This window comes from Coenobita brevimanus, chromosome 52 (assembly GCF_032717465.1).
Source record: "Coenobita brevimanus isolate Jiangsu-jjx chromosome 52, ASM3271746v2, whole genome shotgun sequence".
NCBI classification, from domain to species: domain Eukaryota; kingdom Metazoa; phylum Arthropoda; class Malacostraca; order Decapoda; family Coenobitidae; genus Coenobita; species Coenobita brevimanus.
Window position 1 is genome coordinate 22,495,149 of NC_137005.1, and position 22,657 is coordinate 22,517,805.

A 22,657-nucleotide genomic window follows, 5' to 3' on the forward strand; every position below is an offset into this window, starting at 1 on the left:
ACACATACAAAAAGGTAAAGGTATCGGTGACAGCAGACGCCTTGAGGCGCTTTACCGCAGTGCTCATCTCCGTAACTTAGGCCTTTGAAGTTGTGGAAGGTTTCTCATCCAGTATCCTGGGATGCAAGCCACTGTATCATGCACGTTAGCACAGCTGCCTTCCCTAGGTGTTACCCGAGATATTCATTTTACCTACCAACCTAAAAAAGAGTGCATGGACACCTGTCAAGTGACGTTAGTTGACCGCACGGGGATTCGAACCCTGGCGCTAACGGGCCGGGTTTCACAGTCAGCGATGCTGACTACTCAGCCACTGTGGTGGATAACGCTATAATTAGGCAGACAGCAACAGGGATAAAGAAGCAGCAACTTAAACAGATAGCAATAGAGACAAACACATCAACAGATAAACAGATGCAGTTACACTGAGACAGGGACACCTAAGCAATGACAGATGTGCACACAGCAACTGAGAGGGGTAAACAAGACCAGAGATACAGACAACAGAAAATCAGACGGCAACAGACAGACAGCATCAGAAAAAAAACAGTAGATAAATAGACAACAACAGAAAGATAGACTGCATCAGAGTCACAACCAGTAACAGAGTGGCAGACAGTCACAGAGACACATAACTAAGGGGACTGCAGCGGTACGGACACAAAGGCAGAATGAGACAGACAGAGCAACTAAGAACTAGAGTCAGACTAGTACGCAGAAAGAGAGAGCAAACAGATGGACAGTGGCAGTTGAGAGACAGTAACCGCCAGGGATGAAAAGAGCTACAGAGGAAGAGGAACGGCAACAAAGACTGGCATCTCAACAATGACACGGACAAAAATACAGAAATAGAACTTCACTGACCTGAGAATCCAATATTGTTTATTATTGCTTTGACTTCATCCATGGCTGCTATCTGCTCATCCCGATCAGGAAGGGACCGGTGTTGGTAGTCGAATTTGCTGGCCTGTAGGAACAGAAACAGAGAGAGAGAGAGAGAGAGAGAGAGAGAGAGAGAGAGAGAGAGAGAGAGAGAGAGATCATTTAGCTCTTTTCGCTGATAAAACTCATCAGTAACAATTTTAATTTTATGACTGCCACTCAGGTGATAACCTTGAGAGATGGTTCTCTGAGGTTCAGCGGTCCTTCTACGTGTCTCGGACCAGCAAGTGTCACCGTTTTGGCACTAATACCAACCATGCAGATTGAATACATGCCTCAGCTGGCTCATTCGTGTGATCGTATTAGTGTACAGTAGGTGTTTTTGCAGCTGAAATTCCGCAAACTTGATCTTAAAGTCTGGTATACATAAATTTAGCAGAATTTTAATTACCACATAGGCCTACATACTTTGATGTGCTATGTATCTACATTTCCCATGTGAACATCTGCCATGTCTAAAAACACTTCTCAAGGAAAATTTGAATAATATATTTCATGAGGATGTAATTTTATGCATTACAGGCTGATACATTGTAAATCTGCTACAAGCTGCATTTTTTAACCTAATTTTTTGCCATTTAATTCATACTAAACTAGAATGGCACTCAGTAGAGCGCATACCTCCGCTAAGGCCCAATATGCAGCTCTTTTTAATTCAATCAAATCCTATTTGTCACTGTAAGGCAGCTGGAAAAAGAGTACCCCCCTATAAAAGCATATTTAAATCCGCTAGATCCGGAATTTTATATGGATCCGCGCCAAACTGTACACATTCGTAGATACCAACATCCTAAATATGCCTGATTCTTTTCATCAAGATCCATGCAATATTCTCTGAAAAAGTAACAAAAATGTCGAAAAACGCCCTATCTTGCAATGTTAGAGTGAAAAAAAATCCTGGATCCGCACCTTTATCCGGATCCGCACCAAAAGAGTGGAGTCTATTCTGGGCCAAGGCCCATTCTTCTACCAAGTTTCGTGGAAATCCGTCCAGTAGTTTTTGTGTAGTCTTGCTCACACACCAACCTACCAACCAACTAACAAACGGACAGGAGTGAAAACATAACCTCCTTGGCGGAGGTAATTACAGAAAATTGCTAGTCAACCACTGACCCAGAGGAATTATTTTATTAATTTTATTTTTGCTATCCACAGGTGATTTTATTTACCACGGGATATACTTTTCTAACTGGAGATGTGTTCCATTAACCCATTAGCCACCTGGGGTTTTCTTACGCTGAATGAAATCATATGGGCGTAACAGGAAGAAACTACATGAATAAGACATCGTGGTGGAGTAATTATAGTTCCATTGTTGCTTAGAAATTTGTTTCAGACGTTATCTCTATTCTACAGGAAACTAAGCGCTGAATGTGAAAAATTATATTTTGGAATACATCCCTGCGTTATTATGACGATTGTCTATACATAAAGATTTAAATAAAATGGAGACATCCAATTAAAAAAAAATGCTTTTTATCAGTAGTTTTTTCTCCCTCTGTTGCTTTCCAGGTCTCAAATTACACATTTACGACCGGTGGAAAATATGATTATGAGAGCAAGAGAAAGGACGGTGCAGACTCTTTCCTTTTTTTTTTTTTTCCTAAATGGAAAAACAATTTTCATTAACTGAGGAGCACTGGTCGTAAATCTGTGAATCCAGATTGTCACTGAGTGCACCTTGTAGAGCAGGCACACACACACACACACACACACACACACACACACACACACACACACACACACACACACACACACACACACACACACACACACACACACACACATATAAGCAGACGTAGTTTGTCAAAGTTTACCTGTGTTCACCGCTGCTGCCAATGTAAATAGACGTAGCCGAGGGGTGTAATTATATAGAGATGGTTATCTGGTTGTATCGTCGATGGGAGAGGCACTAAGAGAGAGTAATTGTGAGGAGTTGTAGATGTCAGTGTAAGCCTTCTCTGTTCCGTTATCCTCTTCGGATTTTAAGTAAGATGATGAAATAGGCAGATTTGGGTCGACTGAGTTCATTGTGAGACTGTTACTTGAATAAAAGTTAAGAGCTTGGCGTGACCCGTGTATGGTTAGTTGCAGTTTGTGCTAGCTGCGGTTCTCCTACTTTACTCTCACTCTCCCACTTCCTATCGCTCTCTGGGAATCTCTCCCCTCTCTCCTAGCAGTCTCCTTCTCTACCCCTTGTTCTCTCTTGTCTAACTAATTTTCCTACATGTGATATCGGACTCATATGCCCCTCTAGCTTCTGGCTAAAGTTTGTGGAAGTGTGCGTACGTTTGTGCGTGTGTGTGTGTCGGTTATGTTTCCGGCACATGATCAAGGGTGTTTGGCATTCTTGATTAGTCTAGGTAAATGGGATGTGTAGTTGTCTCTTCCTGGAGATCTCAGACATAACTACAGTACCTGTTTTACATACTGTTACCTATAGCTATAGTGTTACATACCGTAGTTACATATAGTATTGTGTTATATTATGTCTACATATCGCTCGGTCACGCCCATTGCCATACCAACGACAGTAAATATTGTCAAAATATATTAATGAATAGATATACACAATTAACTTGTAAGCTAATTAAGTGAAATACATAATGCTGTAAAAGTAACATAACTGAAGAATACTGTATCATAACAGCAGTTACATCGTGTTAATGCAGTTGTAGTTACATCGTGTAAATGCAACTGTTACGCAAGTGTGACTGTAACATAAAATTGTGCTAATGCACCAGATACACAATTGTGTTCGCAAAAAATTTTTTTGTTACATCTCGGTAATGCAGCTATTACAAAATGTGGTTGTAACAAATTGTAGTTTCACACACACACACACACACACACACACACACACACACACACATACACACACACACACGCACAAACTCTATCAAAAAGTAGTTCTGCATTTTATCACTGCTGCTACTGACAGTCATATTAAACTCTGGAGAGTCCCTTGTGCTAAAGAACTTAAGTAAGGCTATACTTTAACCCTGCAGTTCGAAAAGTCTGCTCAATAAATTCGTCTGATGGTTGCAAAGAGTGTCAGACTTCTCTACATTTCCAGAATTTTTGGTCACCCTGTGCATTAAGCCCTTCTGCACAATGACTATTTTGTTGTTAATTCTTGCTGCCACCAGACGATTTTACTCACATTAAGAGATCCCACTGAAGGGGAAGAGGGATGGTGAAGGCTGTATCAAGCCCCGCCAGTTCAGCAGAATGACGCAAGTTGAATAATATCGTCCACAGAATGAAGAAATGGACTCCATGGTACTGCAGGGTTTATTTCTGACGCACGATAAGCCGTCAGAAAAACACAAGCCAGGCGAACTCTGATCATAAGGCTGAGACAGGTACACGAAGACACAGGCACTAGGAGACATGGGAAGTCACATTACATTAAATGGACAGACAGACATCCAGAGAGAGAGAGAGAGAGAGAGAGAGAGAGAGTATTGTCAGGAAAAAGCGACATCTACTTGGGGGAATACAGCTACCAGGAGACACAGACAGTTACTAGGAGACAGAGACAACTATCACCAGACAGACAATATGAATGGACAGAGACAACTATCAGGCGACAGTGACAGCTACCAGTAGACAAAGACAACCATCAAAAGACACAGACAACTATCAACCGGTAGAGAGGTGGCGTGCGGTCCTAACGGACCCAGGTTCAAATCCCGGCTGGGGCAGGGAACAGTTTAAGGATTTGAATTTCATTAAATCAGGCTTTACTGATCTACCAGAAGACCCGCCGACATGTCGTAAAAATACCCCCGCTAATACCAGTACACCAGTCCTGTATGAGACAGCCCTAGCATGTATTCAATATGGACGGTGGGTGTTAGCGCCGAAGTGGTGACATGTAGAGGTGTATGGTATGTAGGAGGACTGCTGGGCCTTGATAGCAGGCTGTGAAGCCTATGCCCAGAGTCGGACACACACAAAAAAAAATAGAAGACAGCTAATACTAGACAGAGACGGTTATTAATAGACAGAGGCAGTTACCAGGGGACAGAGACAACTATCAATAGACAGACAGCTACCAAAAGACAGAAGCAGCTACTAAAAGACAGAAACAGGTATCAACAGACAAACAGCTACTGGGATAGAGAAACCGCTGGCAAGAAAAAAAGACAGATATTACGAAACAGAGACAGCTACCAAGATACAAAGACAGTCACCTGACAACAGAGACAGCGGCAAGAAGACACAAAATTATCGAGAGACAGAGACACCTATAAAAAAACAGGTACCATGGCATAAGGAAAGTTGTCAAATGACTAGGTGATGGTAACAGCTATCACGAGACAAACAATTAGCCTACCACGAAACAAAACCTACCTTGAGACGGTGATAGCTGCCTGGAGACAGAATCAACCACAGGAACAGACAGTGTCGTCGAAAAACAGAGACAACCAGACATAAAGACAGGCAAGAAGTCAGACACAGAGAACAAGAGAAACAGACGCTGAAACCAAGAGAGAGAAACAAATACAGCAAGAGAGACAGAGTCAGAGACAGTGACAGCAAGAAAGACAGGCATAAAGACAGCAGAAGATAAACTACTTGCAGAAGAGAAGAGATGGATATAGCCATAAACCGTACGAGAGACTAAAAGAGACTGAGGCCAGAGGAGATTCGGAAACAGCAAAGGGGACAGAAACAGGTTGTAAGAGAGGCAAATAGTAGGAGCTACAGACAGCAATAGATTCAAAGAGAGACAACAAGATAGACAGAGACAACAAGAGAGAAAAGGGCAGCAAGAACAGCAGTGACGCAGACATCAAGAGACAAAGGCAGTGAGAGATGCAGAGACAGAGTTAGCATGACATATTGCAACAATGAAAGACAGACAGTGGCAGCAAAAGAGACAGAGACACAGCAAAAGAGACAGAAACAACAAAAGTGGCAGACACTGGCAGCAAGAGAGAAACAAAGATTGCATGAGACAGAGACAACTAGAGACGTAAAGATAGCAAGGGACTGAGACAGTAAGAGATTCAGACAGACAGGAAGAGACAGAGACTGTACATAAAAAGAACAGAAAGGAAAAGACAGACACTGTACGTAAAAAGAACAGACAGGAAGAGACAGAGACTGTACATGAAAATGAGCACAGACAGGAGGGAAGAGAGAGAGAGAGAGAGAGAGAGAGAGAGAGAGAGAGAGAGAGAGAGAGAGAGAGAGAGAGAGAGAGAGAGAGACACACACACACACACACACACACACACACACACACAGACACACACACACACACACACACACACACACACACACACACACACACACACACACACACACACACACACACACACACACACAGCCAGACAGATCAAACACAGTCAGACACAGGGAAAGAGAGAAGAAACAGAGGCAATAAGAGAAAAGAATCAGACACAACAAGAGAAGCAGGGACAAGATGAGACATCAGCAGGGAATGCAAAAGAGATACAGACACCAAATGAGAGAGATAGCAAGAAATCCAGAGAGACAGCGAGACAGAATGACAACATAAGACACAGAGAGACAATACAAGAAACGGACAGACAGCACATATCAGACAGCATGACAGACAGAGATCATAAGAAACAGACAGACAGACAAGCCACACTGTGAGAGAGGTAGGATACAGTACGAGAGACAGAACGATACCAAGAGAACCAGAGACAAAAACGAACAAGAAGCGGTGCGAAGGCACAGCAAACCCGTCCCCGGCAGTCATTTTAGTGCTGACGAATAAACGCAACATGATATCTAGTCGAAGACGTCACATCAAATTTGGAATAAATCGGGTGAAAATTGTAGATTTTATGCCCATTTGAAATTTTAGGCCCGACCCATCTACCGCTACCTAGGGGGTGAACATCCTGATGTAATGAGGCATATTATAGGATGCAGATTTGAAAGATGCACCTTTGGGTTTTGGTTTCAGGTCGATATGACGAATTTGAAAGGAGTTATGGCGAAAAAACGATTGTTACCCGCCCCTGCTTCTTCTTTTTTTTTTATTTTTTAACATTTTTTGGCCCTACAGTCTGGCCCTTGGCCCAATTTAGCCCCAAATCTAATCAGATGATTAGAAGGTCATTGGCCATCATCCCTGTAATTTTAGTCAAAATCGCACCAGTAGTTTTCGCCTAAAGCTGTTAACAGACAGACAGACAAAAAAACAAACAGACAAACCGAGTGAAAACAATACCTGTCCCAGAGCCCCCTCGAGGCGGGGACAGGCAAAAAAAAACAATTCAAGAGTGGTAGAAACAAACAGCAAGAAAACCAGAGATGGAGACAGGCAGAGACAGACAGCAAGTGAGACAATTACAATCAGAGACAACCAGCGAGAAACAGTGACACAGAACTGGCAACAGAGTTAGAAACAGCAACAGAACGACGGGAGAAAGCCCAAGAGATAGAGCGACAGAGACAGTAAAAGAGCAAGGATGAATATCCAAAAGAAAGGCAGCCACAGACGTCAGGAGAAAGCAACAGCGTCAGGAAGAGAGGAATCCACATAAAGTAGGAGTGCCCGGAAGAGACCGTAACAGTGCCAGAAAGAGAGCAACTGTGACTAAAACAGTAACAGTTCCAACCAGAAGGCAACAGTGCCAGGAACAGACAGTATGAGTGTCTGAAACACTAACAGCGCCATGAAGAATTAACAGTGCTTAAAAGAAACAGTAATAGTGCCGAGAAGATAGAAACAGTGACAGGAAGGAATAGTAACAGTACCAAATAGATAGTAAATTTAAGGAAGAAACGGTAAGTGCCAAGAACATAGTAACAGTTCCAAGAAAAAACAGTAACATTGCCAAGTATAGATAGTAAAGGTGCCAGGAAGAAACAGTAACAATGCCAAGATAGTAATAGTGTCAGGAAGAAACAGCAACAGTGCTAACATAGTAACAGTGCCAGTAAGAAACAGCAAGTGCCTAGACAGTAACAGCGACAGGAAAGACAACATCAGTGCCAGGAAGAGACAGCAACAGTGTCAGGAAGAAAATTATCCACATACAGTAACAGCGCTATAGTTCGTCTACATTAACTTGGAGGAGTTTTTTGTAATTTGTGGGCTTATTTCCCTTTCCACAAGGGGAGTATAATACAGTACTACGGTTTTACATTCTTTCCATAATACCTCTTCGTGACTAATAACAATCGAATATTAGACTAATGGTATAGCTCAGTATTCAAGTCTGTGAAAGAAGTTGGACTGAGTATATCAAGAAAGGTATCTATAGCTACATAGTGACAGTGGTAGAACGAGAAGCATCTACAGTATAAACAGCAACAGCTGCAGTATTGGCCAGCAAGTACCAAGAAGAGGGAGTGACAGGGGCAGGAAGAGAACAGAGACAACAAGAGTGACGAACCGTGACAAGTGGTGCGGGCTGGGTAATGGTGAGGTTGCCGCTGAAGTGAAAATATGTCTGGAAGCGAGAGCCAGCTGGGGAGAAGAGGAAAGCCGAGAGTGCCTCGTTGAAGAAAGTCTCGTTCAACATCTTTCCGCTTATGTCTGCAGGGGCAACAACAAGGAATAATTTAGAGTCAGTTCTTACCCTAAGGCTTACACACACGCACTTCTTCAACTGTCAGTCCAACCGCACAACCTGGATGAAACATGCCGGTCAGAGCCCGTGTACGCTCGGTTCACTGGTGTGCGCACTTGGAGCGGTTATTCGCGCGATGGAAGTGACGATGCTTTCAACCTAACATTAAAAGTTTCCTCCATCTCAAACAATTACATTTCCTATTCTCTGTTATGCTTAAAGCCATTGAACAAAAAGCATGTAGGCTGAGCTCCTCATCAGAGACAGGAAACGTAATCTCACCACTATATCAGACTGAAAATGAGAAAACACAAAGACCACCTGGAAAAACTAGTGTAGAGACACATATCTAGAATGTGCAAACTACACTGTGCAGTTGGTTTGACTGTCAGTCCAACTGCGTAATGAAGTTTGCACAATTTGGATACGTTCTTCAGTCCAGTGGGCGTGTTTCCTCAGTTTTAATTTGACGAGGTGGCGACATGACGTCTCCGCCCTCTTATGATGCGCTCAGCCCCTATGAGTTATGTAGCAGGTGGACCAAACAGTGACTGCAAATCACAACGTTTGGTCAGTGTAAAACAATCCACTCCAGCTACACATACCAGCTTCCACACGCTCGAACCTGTGTGCTCAATCCAGTTTGCACGGTTGGATGAACATTTAATACTGTTAGTGTGTGTGCTGCTAATCCCTTCAGTGTGATGACGTAGTATTACACTTTATAACTATGGCCGGATTTTAAAAACAGATTATGGAAAATTCATCGTTGTGTAGGCATTATTATTTTTTTTGTTTTTACAATTCGCTATGAAAGGATTATATATATATATATATATATATATATATATATATATATATATATATATATATATATATATATATATATATATATATATGAAATCCTCTAGACGTAAAATAGACCAAATAAAAAATACGTCACTGAACTAACGTGGTTAAGCCCCTGTCACACATACGCGACTCAAGGCCCGACCGCGGCGCAACTCAAGGTCGTAACGGCTTTTGTCATCGGTCGTCCCTTGATTCTTCGACAAAGCCCGGACTCTGAAGGGCGGTCGTGAGCCTCTTGGACGACTCCTCGAGCCTCACGAATTTTTAACGCGTGCGTTAAAAAATCGTGGCCGTCTCACGACTTGCCAAAAGTCGGGTCACAGTTGCATCGTAGTTGGGAGTGTCGTATGTCGGTTGTGAAGCAGTCTTAGCTCAACTGGATGCGTCGTGATACGGTCGCTTCATGTCATGATGCTATCGCTGACAAAAAATCCGTTATGAATGCGTGTACCTCATCAACTGACTAGATACAGGAGAGGTACATGGTGGTGTGCTGGGTGTCATTGGTGGTCTAGGTGTGATACCCCGCCCCACACTGGGTGTCACTGGTGGTTCAGGTGTGATGCCCCGCCCCACACTGGGTGTCATTGGTGGTTCAGGTGTGATGCCCCGCCCCACGCTGGGTGTCACTGGTGGTCTAGGTTTCCCTTAATGTTTGAACCGTGTTCCAGATGGAATCGATCCCCAGTTCTTCCGACGGAGGAGCCGTCCCTTTACCTATCGGGTCAACTAACCCACTACAAGATATTATAATTATTCAGTAATACCTTGTCTATAGGCAGGTTTTCCCTAATGGGTGTTTCTCGATTACATATAATGGACATTCGGTAGTTACTTTGCATGGCATCACAATTAGTATTTCACTTCTTTAACCGAATCCAGTTCCATATTGAACCAGAAAGGACTCAGACAGTATATACCTTAGACAATGAAAATATAGCCTAGTTTATGATTTATACACCAACCTCCGACCAACGTCGTTGGGGAAGGTAATTAACTCTACGGTCTTATCTGCTCTGTTACACAATCTCAGATAAGGCATACTTCCGTCACCGCCAATAAAAATTTATGGATTATTACTGCATACGGATCTGGATCCATCTCAAAATCTAATGAACTTTTCCTTGGCCCATCGCCCGCCTATCCACTAGATTTCACTGGAATCCGATGACAACTATTTTAGATATCTTGTGCACAAACAAACAAGTAGACAGAAACGGGTGAATATATAGCCTCCTGCAACTTCGCTGGCGGAGGTAATTAAATTATATGAAAATTACAAAGCTAAAAAGATGACACATAATTATGTCATCAGTGAGTTATGATGAGGGAAACTGGATTATTATTTTGACTTTAGATCCAAAAAAATACCATCAGTTCAAATCATCTATAGTACTGACGCGTTGGGTTTGTATGTATGCATTTCGCATGAATGTAAGACTGTTTGTATGTGTGTATATATGAGTGTATGTACGTATGTATATGTATGAATGTATGTATGTATGTAACTAAATTCCACACCATAACAAGCATTTTAATAGAAGTTTTGCTCTCGCAAACACTGGGGGTAAAATATATGACACTCTGAGTTTAGTTCAGACTGACTTATTCTGAGGGGGCTTCTCGGCCGACATCTACATGGGCCTCGTTAGAGATCTGTGGGTGGCAAGGGTGCAAAAAGTTTCGCTTGGTGTGCATGCGCGACAAAGAGGGAGAGAGCGAATGATGTCCTCTGAGGTGAATGACTTGTCCATTTTTTTTTTTGCTCCTGCGACAGTCCCTTCCTTGGGTGGCGTAAAAACCACCACGACCCCGGCAAGGCAAGCTCCTTCATTGCGCAACGAGCGAGGTCGCTTGCTGCAGTTATGATTTATTTTTGCAGGAAGATCAAGACGCATGGAATAGTTCTCCATCCTTCCGTCCCTTTCCTGTAAAAGCAAATTATAGTTACAATGGTGAATTGTTCGTGAGCGCATCAAGGTCGGGATGAGCAAAGATATGGATGGTTTATTCATTCTCTTCTCTTCCTTTAAAAAAATATATATATATTTCTGTCTATTTATTCATAAGTAGACTCCTTAGTCTTTTGAGTGGGAGGGGGACACGAATAAATTATTTCCACGTCGCTCTATCTTCTGCCTGCAAGCGATCCTCCCTTCATCCTTCACCACTATCATCTTTAATTATACATTTCCACTCAGTCGTTCCAGTTCATCCTCGGTCTCCTCCCCCGCTATCTCCGCCTCACTCACATACACGTATAAATCAATCTCTCACTCTCCATTGGTCCCATATGGCCAAACCATCTCAGGGAACTCCTCCAAACACTTTCCAGCACATCCACATAAACACCATAACACTACTGAACTTCCTCATATGTCCATTTGTTGCCCCACCTAATTCCACACGCTCCTCTCAGACATATTTCCACTCCTCTCACCCTTTATAAGTATCTTTTCGGCGAAGTCCAAGCTTCACTTGCATTGTAGTTACGATATGAATTTTATTGTAGGTTTGTTTCCGAATCTCGGCCCAGGACGATGAGAATGGGCCTACCGCGTAGCCTACCTTCCCTTATGCTTTATTGTTCTTCATGCAATCTCAGCAACAGTTAACAGTTATCACTTTTTTTTTTTTTTCGAATTTTGCCATTGAACTCTTCAGTTTGGCTGTGATGTTTTAAGTGTCTGCAAGAGTGAAAACAAATGTACTGCATATCACAGCAATCATATACACAGGTAAAGCTTAGGAAAGTATATTAAAACGGCCCAAAGATCCGTCTTAACTTAGTGAATCTTAAACTCATTAGTACATGCCCGCAGGCATTACATGATTTTACTCAACGACAGGAAGATATCGTGTGGTGAGGAGTTTCATGAAGCTTACATCATATCCTTCCAATTTGGAAGTCTGTCCCAAGGAAAATGACAGCCTTTGGTGGCAAAAGGAACAAAAGTAAGTTATACGCACTAGCACTAGACCGTGTGGAACGTGATCGAGCAAGCACGCTAGCCAAATGTTGGTGTTTTCGTTTTCTAATGAAGTGCATTAACCCCAGAAAGAGATGAAGGTAAAGGAAGGGACAGATGCCATAATGCGCTTAGCTGCGATGCTTATCTCCAGAACTTAGGTGTTTGAGTCTGGGGTGGGTTAATCATCTATTATCCTAGGACACAAGGCCACTACGTCATCCAGATTACAACAGTTGCCTCCCCTATGTGTTACACGTGGTAATATTTTACCTACCAACCCACAAATGATGACTGGACACCTGAGTCAAGTGACGCATGCTGCCTGCACCAGGATTTGAACCCTGGCGTCAACAGACAGGCAGCTTTGCGTTGCCAACGCTAACCACTCAGCCTCCGCTGTAATTTTCATAATTTCCGAGATAACCTAGTTTTGGTGCTTAGATTGGTGCTTTTCTTTAGCAATATGTGGGGAATTTTGAGAAATTTCAATTATATTACGTTTAATATGTTTTCCAAAGATGTGCACAATTCCGCTGTAGTAATTTCCGGGACAACTCAGTGTTTGTGCTCAGCCCTTCGTTTTAGGATTTTTGATTATAAGCTTTCCTACGATGTGCATAGATCACCTATAGCTTTCATAGTCCCCGATCTTGTTGCTGTATCCTACAACTGACTGTATAAAGGGCATCCAATTACTAACGATAAACACCAATCACCAAGTTACATGCAGTACATAGTTTTCGCTCACTCATCGGTGCAATGATATAATACGTCATCATACTGAAGGGGTTAAATGAACTAGATGTGGTGAACCTGGCATCCGAGTCCCGCCTGACCTACCTTCTCCCGTTTTCTTCTTCGTGTAGTCCACCAACAGGTCGTACCAGGAGTCCACAGAAGACACATACTGACTTCCCTGCAGGTCATCCGTCAGCTGCCCCACCTTGTACAGCTCCTGGGAGTAGTTGAGGGCGCCCAGATACACCGTCCCACGCTCACCTAGGTCAGTGTTTTCTTCAGCTTAGGAAACTTTCTAGCATCTCTTTCTTAATGATATATTATAAATATTAACAATCAATATTCTGTTTTACGCTACTTATGTCTCTTTAATACTAACATAAAGTAAGCCAAAGATTGACACAATCATTAGGGAATGCAGGAGGGTGTGCATACAGCTACAGTACACCCCTCATTGCAAAATGTGATAAACTCTACGGATCCATGTTGCTTCATTTCACTAATTTCACTAAGTACGCATGTTTGCGTGATTTGACCTTTGACCAGATAAAACTCTTTAAAAGGATTCAGTTAAAAAAACGAGGAAAGTGTGTGAGGGTATTTGCCGAAGGAACCACTGAATCAAGTCTGAACTCTGAAGTCAACTGGTGAAGAAATGAAAGAATGGCAAGAAGAAGAAAAAGAAGAAGAAGAAGAAGCAGAAGAAGGAGAAGACGGACAACAACAACAACAACAACAACAAGATGATGATGATGAAGAGAGCAAGAATGAAACTTAGCAAATACATAATGATCACCATAGTGTGGATACCATAATAAATAACTTTCACACTGGGGTGAATGAGCCATATGAAGAAATAAACTGGTAAGGAAGAAGTGGTTAAAGCCTACTTTAACGATGGGAATACTGCATCTGTGGCCTAATGATCCCTGAATGCTCACAAGGATTACAGAAAAAGATGCAGGAAAAAAATGAAAATGCAGACCATATCTCTACACTGAATGGAAGGATTACTGCACTCACGTAATGGAGATGATGTTTATTGAGTTGAACAGATTCTATCAAACCTGAACACCCACCAGGTGTGGACAGAAAGGTAGCAAACGTGTGTGTGTGTGTGTGTGTGTGTGTGTGTGTGTGTGTGTGTGTGTGTGTGTGTGTGTGTGTGTGTGTGTGTGTGTGTTGCGACGATTACTTTGTCTCCAGGTGTGGTTGTGGGTGTGGCAGGGGGAGTAGGAAAGGAATAATTAATGCAGGATAGACATTGATAGCACTAAATCAGCAGTCCCCACAAAACAACAAATAACCCGGCAGTGGAAGAGGAAGGTTATAATGGACTTTCTCTCTCTCTCTCTCTCTCTCTCTCAGTCTTACCTCTGACCTGCTCAGGTGAATACATGTTCTCGGAACTATTCCCAAGCCCCCGATTAAGGTGGCACCTGCCCAACGATTCTCCTGCTGCAAGTGTTCTAAGAAGTTTATGAGAGGCTTCATGATGAAAAAGCAAGGACAGTATACGTGTTGTTCATTTTCTGAGCTAGTAAGTAGGCTTTGTTTAGAAAGCAGGAATAATGGTGAGGCAATTACTGTTATAAGTGGCAGGTTGAACGGTTGGGAGAATGAGGGTGGAGCAGTGTGTGCTAAGGCAGTGCATGTGGAGGAAGTGGAAGCAGAAGTGTTAGGCTAGGTAGAAAACTTAGAAACTAGGTTTGTTAAGGCTGAAACCAAGGTAGATGATAACCAGTCACGGGAGGATGCAAGGCTAAGGTAACAATGACAGGAGTGTAACTATTAAGAATAAGTTTCAAGTTCTAGAAGATGAAGTGGATAAGCCTAGCCTCACACTTGTTGGGGATTCGCTGATCAGGCATCAGGGGAAGGAGTTTTGTGTTAAGGGTTCTAGGAGGAGGCCTTTTTGATATCCTAGGTATAGGATACAGGACATGACTGGCAGAGTTAATGACTTAGTCAGCAACAATTCAGAGGACTCGGTTTTAGTTACTCTGGTAAGGACTAATATAGTCCAAGAGCTCAGACACTTATATCTGTCCATCCCCGGGCCAAAGGTTTGATGATGGAATCTAAGGTAAAAGTACCTGCAGAATCCAAATCCGGCCGTCTTACACCTGGGTCTAGCACCATTTTCCCATCATTTGCTTGTTACCATGGTGACCATATCAAATTACCGATTTATGATTGTCATCTGTTGTGGGCCACAACTCCATAATCAAGATAGAGATTTGCAAGTACGTTCAAATTAAATCCTATCAAATTCTCTTGCAGATAAATGTAAATTTCATGTTAATTTGAGATGTGTACATGCTAATAAAATAGGGAAAGTATTGCAGAAAGTGAAAAATGGCGAAAAACTTTCTTTCGTTAATGACAAATTCCAGAAAATGCTACCCTCCCTTTTTTAATAATTTTACAGCATTCTACGAGTGATTCTGCTAATAATGATACCTTACTTGAGATTTTTGGGTGAAAATAAGTGATGTTTTTCTCAGTTTTAAAAATAACACCCCTTCAAACATAAAATCATACGGGAGTAATAGACATGTATTCTGGATAATAACATTCTCTTACCACATGCTGATAGAAAAACCGAACTTAAATGAAGGTACCATGCATATCTGAACACACTGAAGACTTTACAGAGAAATACACACAAACACAAAGAGAAATACATATCATACAGTATATAGTACATACGGAACAAATTAATACCACAGCTATTTGTTGAGAACATCGGTGCTTGGTCATAATGTGTGTTGTTCAAGAACATATCTTGATATTGATATTATATGCATGTATAATGATTGCTGAATCCGTATTAATACAGTGCACTATAACATAGACCAGAGAGGTTACCAGCACTTCACTTTCATCATAGGTCACTTTACCTGACCCCTCCCTATCAATCAAGCATTTCAAGTGAAGACATTCCTTCTTCCTCATCTGATCCATCATTATCTGAATTTCATTTGATCCATCATTATCTGAATTATACTGAGTTTCATCGTCTTCAACTTCACTGCTTTTTGAGTGAAAGTCAAGGACCTATCAAACCATTTAATGCAGTATGAATTATCAGCTTCATCCATAATCGGCTGGATTAAGAAGGAGTGGATTTGGTAATATTGCATGTTTCCACACAGATACAACATAGTGTGCACGTTTGAGTTTATTTGCCAGTACATCTCGACAGGGTGGGAGAGATAAGGGTTGGGATTTCTAATCTTCTGCAGTGGAGCATTTATTTTTAGGAGCATAATCGCAAAAAAATATTGCATAACGGGCTTCACTGATTGTTTTCTCCTTAGAATGACCATACGTTTTGCAGACAAATTCTTCTATGGTTAGTAGAATATCATCACTCACTTTCATGCGCCTCAATCCTAGAGAAAGCTACTGTACTGCTGTCAGATTTCTCAACAATTTTAAATTGTTTCATTATACATGTATATGATATCAATATCAAGATGTGTTCTTGAACAACACACATTATGACCAAGCACCGATGTTCTAACAAATAGCTGTGGTATTAATTTGTTCCGTATGTACTATATACTGTATGATATGTATTTCTCTTTGTGTTTGTGTGTATTTGTCTGTAAAGTCTTCAGTGTGTTCAGATATGCATGGTACCTTCATTTAAGTTCGGTTTTTCTATCAGCATGTGGTAAGAGAATGTTATTATCCAGAATACATGTCTATTACTCCCGTATGATTTTATGTTTGAAGGGGTGTTTATTTTTAAAATTGAGAGAAGTGTCACTTATTTTCACCCACAAATCTCAAGTAGGGTATCATTATTAGCAGAATCACTCGTAGAATGCTGTTAAAGGTAGTAAAAAGGGCAGGGTAGCACTTCCCGGAAATTGTCATTAACGAAATAAAGTTTTTTCGTCATTTTTCACTGTTTTTGCAATATTTTCCCTATTTTATTAGCATGTACACTTCTCATAATCAAAATATTTACATTTATCTGCAAGAGAATTTTGTAGGCTCTAATGTGAACGTACTTGCAAATCTCTATCTTGATTTTTTATTGAGTTATGGCCCACAACAAGTGACAATCACAAATCGATATTTTTTATTTTGTTACCATGGTAACAGGCAATCCTGGGAAATCGGTGCAAGACCCAACTGTAACACGGCCGTATTTGGATTCTACAGGTACTTTTACCTTAGATTCCATCAAACCTTTGCCCCAGGGATGGATAAATAATAGTGTCTGAGCTCTTCGACTAATAATGTAGCTTCTGGCAGGTCATATGAGATACTATGGAAGTATAAGGACCTTTTTAAGATGTTCAAGGAACGTCGTAGGAAGTTAATTGTCTGTGATTCATTACCGAAATTAATTTGATGTTGGTTCTGTCACCCTCAGCAGAATTATGAGTCAATAGTAGGCTAGAAGTTCTGTGTGGAATGTTCATTTTTGGGACAATTTTAGTCATGACTGGAGGTTGTTTTAGTAGCGGCAGCTTTCACCTATGGACAGAAAAACTTAGAATAGATAGGGATCTAGATGGCAAGGTTAGGTATGCTTTAGGTAGGGTTGGCAAGAGGGACAGTCAAAGGCGTAATTGTTAACAAATCAATCCCTGAGGCCAATAGTAGTAGGATAAGAGATGAGATCAGACTGTAGGACTACATAATAGATAGATAGATAAATAGATAGATAGAGAGACAGATAGAAGCAGGAAGTCAGATGATGAGAAGGTGTTGTGTCTGCGAGAATCGAGCAGTGCTAAACATGCTTACACACTCTTAACACTGAGGAAAGCTGACGACAGCGGCCAGTAAGGAGATGATGCAGTTAGCTGTCAGCAGTCCTCTCGTGAACAAAGATCCACGAGGAACACACGTGACACACCCCTGCTACACCAGATTTTAGGAAAGAGAGAGTAGAAGGAGACAAGCGACCCTAGAGAGAGGTCGAGACGGAGATTAGCCTTAGAACAGAGAGAGAGAGAGATAGCGAGACAGGGAGGTAGCTACCCGGGACTTATACTCTTTCCATGTGAGAGACCTGTTTAATATTTCCAAGACAAATAAAAATAGTCCCATACTATTCTTTACCTCTCCCGTCACTACATGACATCTGGTGGGGAAGCTACTACAAGATATAAAAGCCGCTCGACCACAAGTCTAAAATATACTTCTCTACAAGTAACTACAAAGTCTTTATGACATTTGGTAGCAGCGAACGTATACGAACCTCATCTACGAATCAACATTAAATTCCTACAAAATATCAAGATTGAAAACAACCAACAACATCAGCTCCTGACAGTATTCTCTCCATCCAGCCCCCTCCATCTCCCAGATCATTACGCTGATGCAGAGGTCAAGAGATCACTCGACGCCTTGCAAGTAGCTTAACGACAAACCAGCAAATCTGCGGACATCGTCTCCGAATTAAAAGCAAATTTCTACAAAAGCAACCGAGACTACAAGATTAGCTTCAGTTCTACATTGAATCCTACAAAATACAGCCTACAGTGCAAATAGTCTACAAGTCTACGACGAATCAGCGAACTACAGCCATCTACAATCAACTACAATTAACAACTCTACGTCGTCTGTATAATCTTCTACACGCACCTACAAGTAGCGGCAGTCTTCATCTCACAACGAGTAAATCACTAGAGAAAAGGACCGAGAAAATATCGACATAGAAAAACGGAACAAACAAACGAAGAGTGAGACACGACTCACAACTCATCTTACTCACTCGTCTTCACTCAAGTTACTCATCGCTACTTATTCACTCACCACAGCTACCAGTGTGGGAAGCCGACGTCACCATGTGCTGAGGTGACATCACAACGCGAGTCTGCCATGCCAAGCAACGTGTGACTGACACCAGGCACTTCTCACCCACTACTCATTACTCATTATTCACATAGCTCCTACTCATACTCACTTATTTTCACAGTTAAGTTGGAAATTCGACGTTCTATGCTGAGGTTTGCCTGGGACAGCCGTTAACCACTACAAATACCAGGCCATGGAGTTTCCTGAGTAATATCGTCCATCAACACACCACTAGAATTATCAAGAGATCTTCAATCAAACCTGTATTTTCTTCCGAGATCGACTTTTGTATCGACACACCTCTACGATCTGTATCAAGTGGGTAAAATTATACTTGCTCATTTCTTCTCAGTGCTAAAATTAGCTATATTCAACTTATTTACTCATCTAGTTTGCTAGAACATAAATAAACAAGAGGCATATTTCATAACATCATATCTTAATGACAGGAATATTTTCGCCACCACCCACGTTAATACCAGATGACACACAAATTGCCACAACATCAGACTCACAATTAAGAGACAGCCCACCCATTGTACAACCCTCACCACACGTTAAAGATAAAGAAACAAATACGGGAGTTTCGGATGATGAGTGGGAAACCCCTTCAGACATAGAGAGTGACGACTTTGCAGCTGTCTTGCATACGTATGCCAATATACTTAACAGGGTTCACCGGTCCGGTCATACATATTCCACCATTCCCTCACATAACGATAAACTCGTACAAGTTGAATTAACAGGGCAATCATTTAATATGAATCAAGAACCAAATACTGCTGATCTAAAAACCACACCTCACGTTTCTGTGTATCACGAGGATAAGACTGCCCCAAAATTCTCTGGCACAAACAATGATCGCATTGATGTCATTTCATTAATCAGTCAGTGCGAACAAATGTTCATCAAGCGCCACATACTAGATGAACAAGAGAAAATTGCTATTTTTTCATCTTGCATAAGCCAGGAAAGATGTCCAGCAAGCAATTTATTGCGCTCCGATAAGCTACATCGTGCTAGGACATATGATGAATTTAAAACTGAATTTCTGAAGAAATTTTCTGGAGGTATGAACTTCTTGCCAGGTATAATTCCAGAATTACATAAAATTGTAGATCTTGTAAGGGAGCACACTACAAACCATGTGCTCAGTGAAATAACTGCTGATGTCTCCACAATCAAGAGAACCCTATTAGCTACTCTGGAGAATTCTAAGTGGATAACAGATGATGGAGAGATGTCCCCAGACCTCGTCGTGGACATCATTGGTTATGTATCAACCACAGCTTTATAGGAAATTAATAGATTTTTTTTTTTTTCGGTAGGTTACGATGAAGGGACTTATGCTATGGATTCTCCTATACATAGTAAGAGTATATGCGCACCTAGACCCCAAGCATATAGTACGACAAGGATGCCTCATAGCTCCAACGGCCACGACTACAATCGTCAAGGACGTCATGAGTACTGAAATAAGTCTAGATTACTTGTATGACTTACCTACTTATCTAGAAAGACTTGCGACGCCGATGCGAACTCTGGACTTCAAGATAGGGAATTATGTTTCACAACCACATAACACCAAGGAAGTGGATGAAATGGTGAAGTTAGCGAAATGGAAACTAGAACAGGCGAAGTCAACTATGCTCGTCATGATCCAAGATCTCCCATCTTATGGAACGGAGGTACTGAGCGACAGGAACAATATCACACGTACTCGCCAAAAGCGCGGTTTGTTCGATCTGGGCGGCGCAGTTCTTGGGAACATCTTTGGATTGGCTACAGAGGATGACCTTAAAGAAATAAACAACAAATTTAATAAGATAGCTCAGGTACTAACATACCAAGATAAATTCATCACAGGACAGAACTCAGCAATGAAGACAATTGTGAAAAATCTGAAACAAGCAGAAAACGTAGCTCTCGAGAGTGTAGATAAAATAAATGAATTAGAGGGCAACGTTACTCTTTTCCAGCACTTCTCCATCATCACAGAACATATTGACACGATTCTACTACAATTAGAGAACACTAGAGATCATTTCAGGGCACTTATGCAAGGAATTTCGAATGCTGGTGATGGCAAGATCACAAATGACTTACTCCCAGTTCATGAGCTACGTCAGATAGTTAGTCAAGGCATACATAAACATAAATTGAAGCCATTGTTCCGCAGTAGGGAATTTATGCAATATTACCCGTACTTAGAAGCAACACTAACACCAACATCAGTGATAGTTCATGTACCATTCATCACGGAAGACCTGTTCACACTATACCAAATACACCCCTTCCCCTATAGAAACAACAACACTTTGGTCATCATCAACATCAACACAGACACCGAACTCATCATGGTCTCCAAGAGACGAGACACTGTCACTTTCGCAAGTGAGTCAACGATTGAGCGAAAGTGCCGCACATCCTTACATGCTGTTCATCTTTGTCCTGCGTACATTTTCACGTTTCAGCCTACTGATACGGTCCCTTGTGAAATGGCTATCATCAGCAATAACAATATTCATCATCATTGCAACTTCACTTTTGCTCCAGATAAACTTGTACACCATCAACGCATTGGACACTCGCAGTTTTTTTATTTCCCTCATAACACATCAGTTTACATAGTCTGTCCAGATATACCACCATCCCATACATCAGCCTCAGGATTATACATAGCACCAGACTACTGTGCGGTATTTACACCATCCATGTCTACTTTTTCCACCATCAATCACTACGCCATTATCAACCATACACACAAACATTTCCACCCACTGCCTAATATGAACTTAAACATGAGCACAAGTATTAAGCTGACTTCACCTAAGTTTGAAACTATGCAGCTGATCAATGAAACAATGAAGCCCTGGGAAGATTTGAGTTTGAGTATGTTCAACCCATATTACGTGTATAGCCAAGCACCTTCTGTCTTTATAATCATCTGCATTGTAGTTGCAGTACTGCTGTTCGCAATGCACAGAATGCATGCAAGAATTGCTAATTTGGAGTCATTATTTAGTCGGGGGAGAGTTAACATCACAGTTAACCACCCTGAATGAAGTGTATATATTTTGTATATAGTATTAATTATATATATAAAAAAAAATATAAAAAAAAAATAATAATAATACAAAGAAGAATGACCCATATATAACAGACCAGTACCATTATCTCTGAATGAAATATTAATAACTATTACAATAATCTTAATTTTAAACTATTTTTATTCTTGCATGTATGCATTTCACTATAATATCCCAAGTACATACTGTATTACAGTTAAATAATTTACTTTAATGCATTTATTCAAATATGTATACAACTTATTTAAAATGTAATATTACTGAATAATCACTATTTACTATGAATAATATATGTATACAATATTCATACAATTATGTTACTTTACAATATTATGTATTTCACTTAATTAGCTTATAAGTTCATTATAATGTGTATGTAGTATGTATTAATATGTTATAACTATTAAATGTCGATGGTACGCCATTTTCGCGCGGCCGAGCAAATGTAGGACTACATAATAGATAGATAGATAAATAGATAGATAGAGAGACAGATAGAAGCAGGAAGTCAGATGATGAGAAGGTGTTGTGTCTGCAAGAATCGAGCAGTGCTAAACATGCTTACACACTCTTAACACTGAGGAAAGCTGACGACAGCGGCCAGTAAGGAGATGATGCAGTTAGCTGTCAGCAGTCCTCTCGTGAACAAAGATCCACGAGGAACACACGTGAC

General features: G+C 41.1%; 1 protein-coding gene across 1 annotated transcript in view; it reads right to left on the reverse strand.

The window, feature by feature from the left end:
* The window catches only part of LOC145400507 (patched-related protein 9-like), a 524,238-nt gene that overhangs the window by 36,788 nt on the left and 464,793 nt on the right, over positions 1 to 22,657 (reverse strand). Inside the window, exons 14-16 of the mRNA XM_080273031.1 lie at positions 13,172 to 13,330; positions 8,331 to 8,473; positions 865 to 967 (exon numbers count right to left, since the gene is read on the reverse strand). Coding sequence (XP_080129157.1) covers positions 865 to 967; positions 8,331 to 8,473; positions 13,172 to 13,330 — 405 coding nt within the window. The remainder of the gene's footprint in view (positions 1 to 864; positions 968 to 8,330; positions 8,474 to 13,171; positions 13,331 to 22,657) is intronic.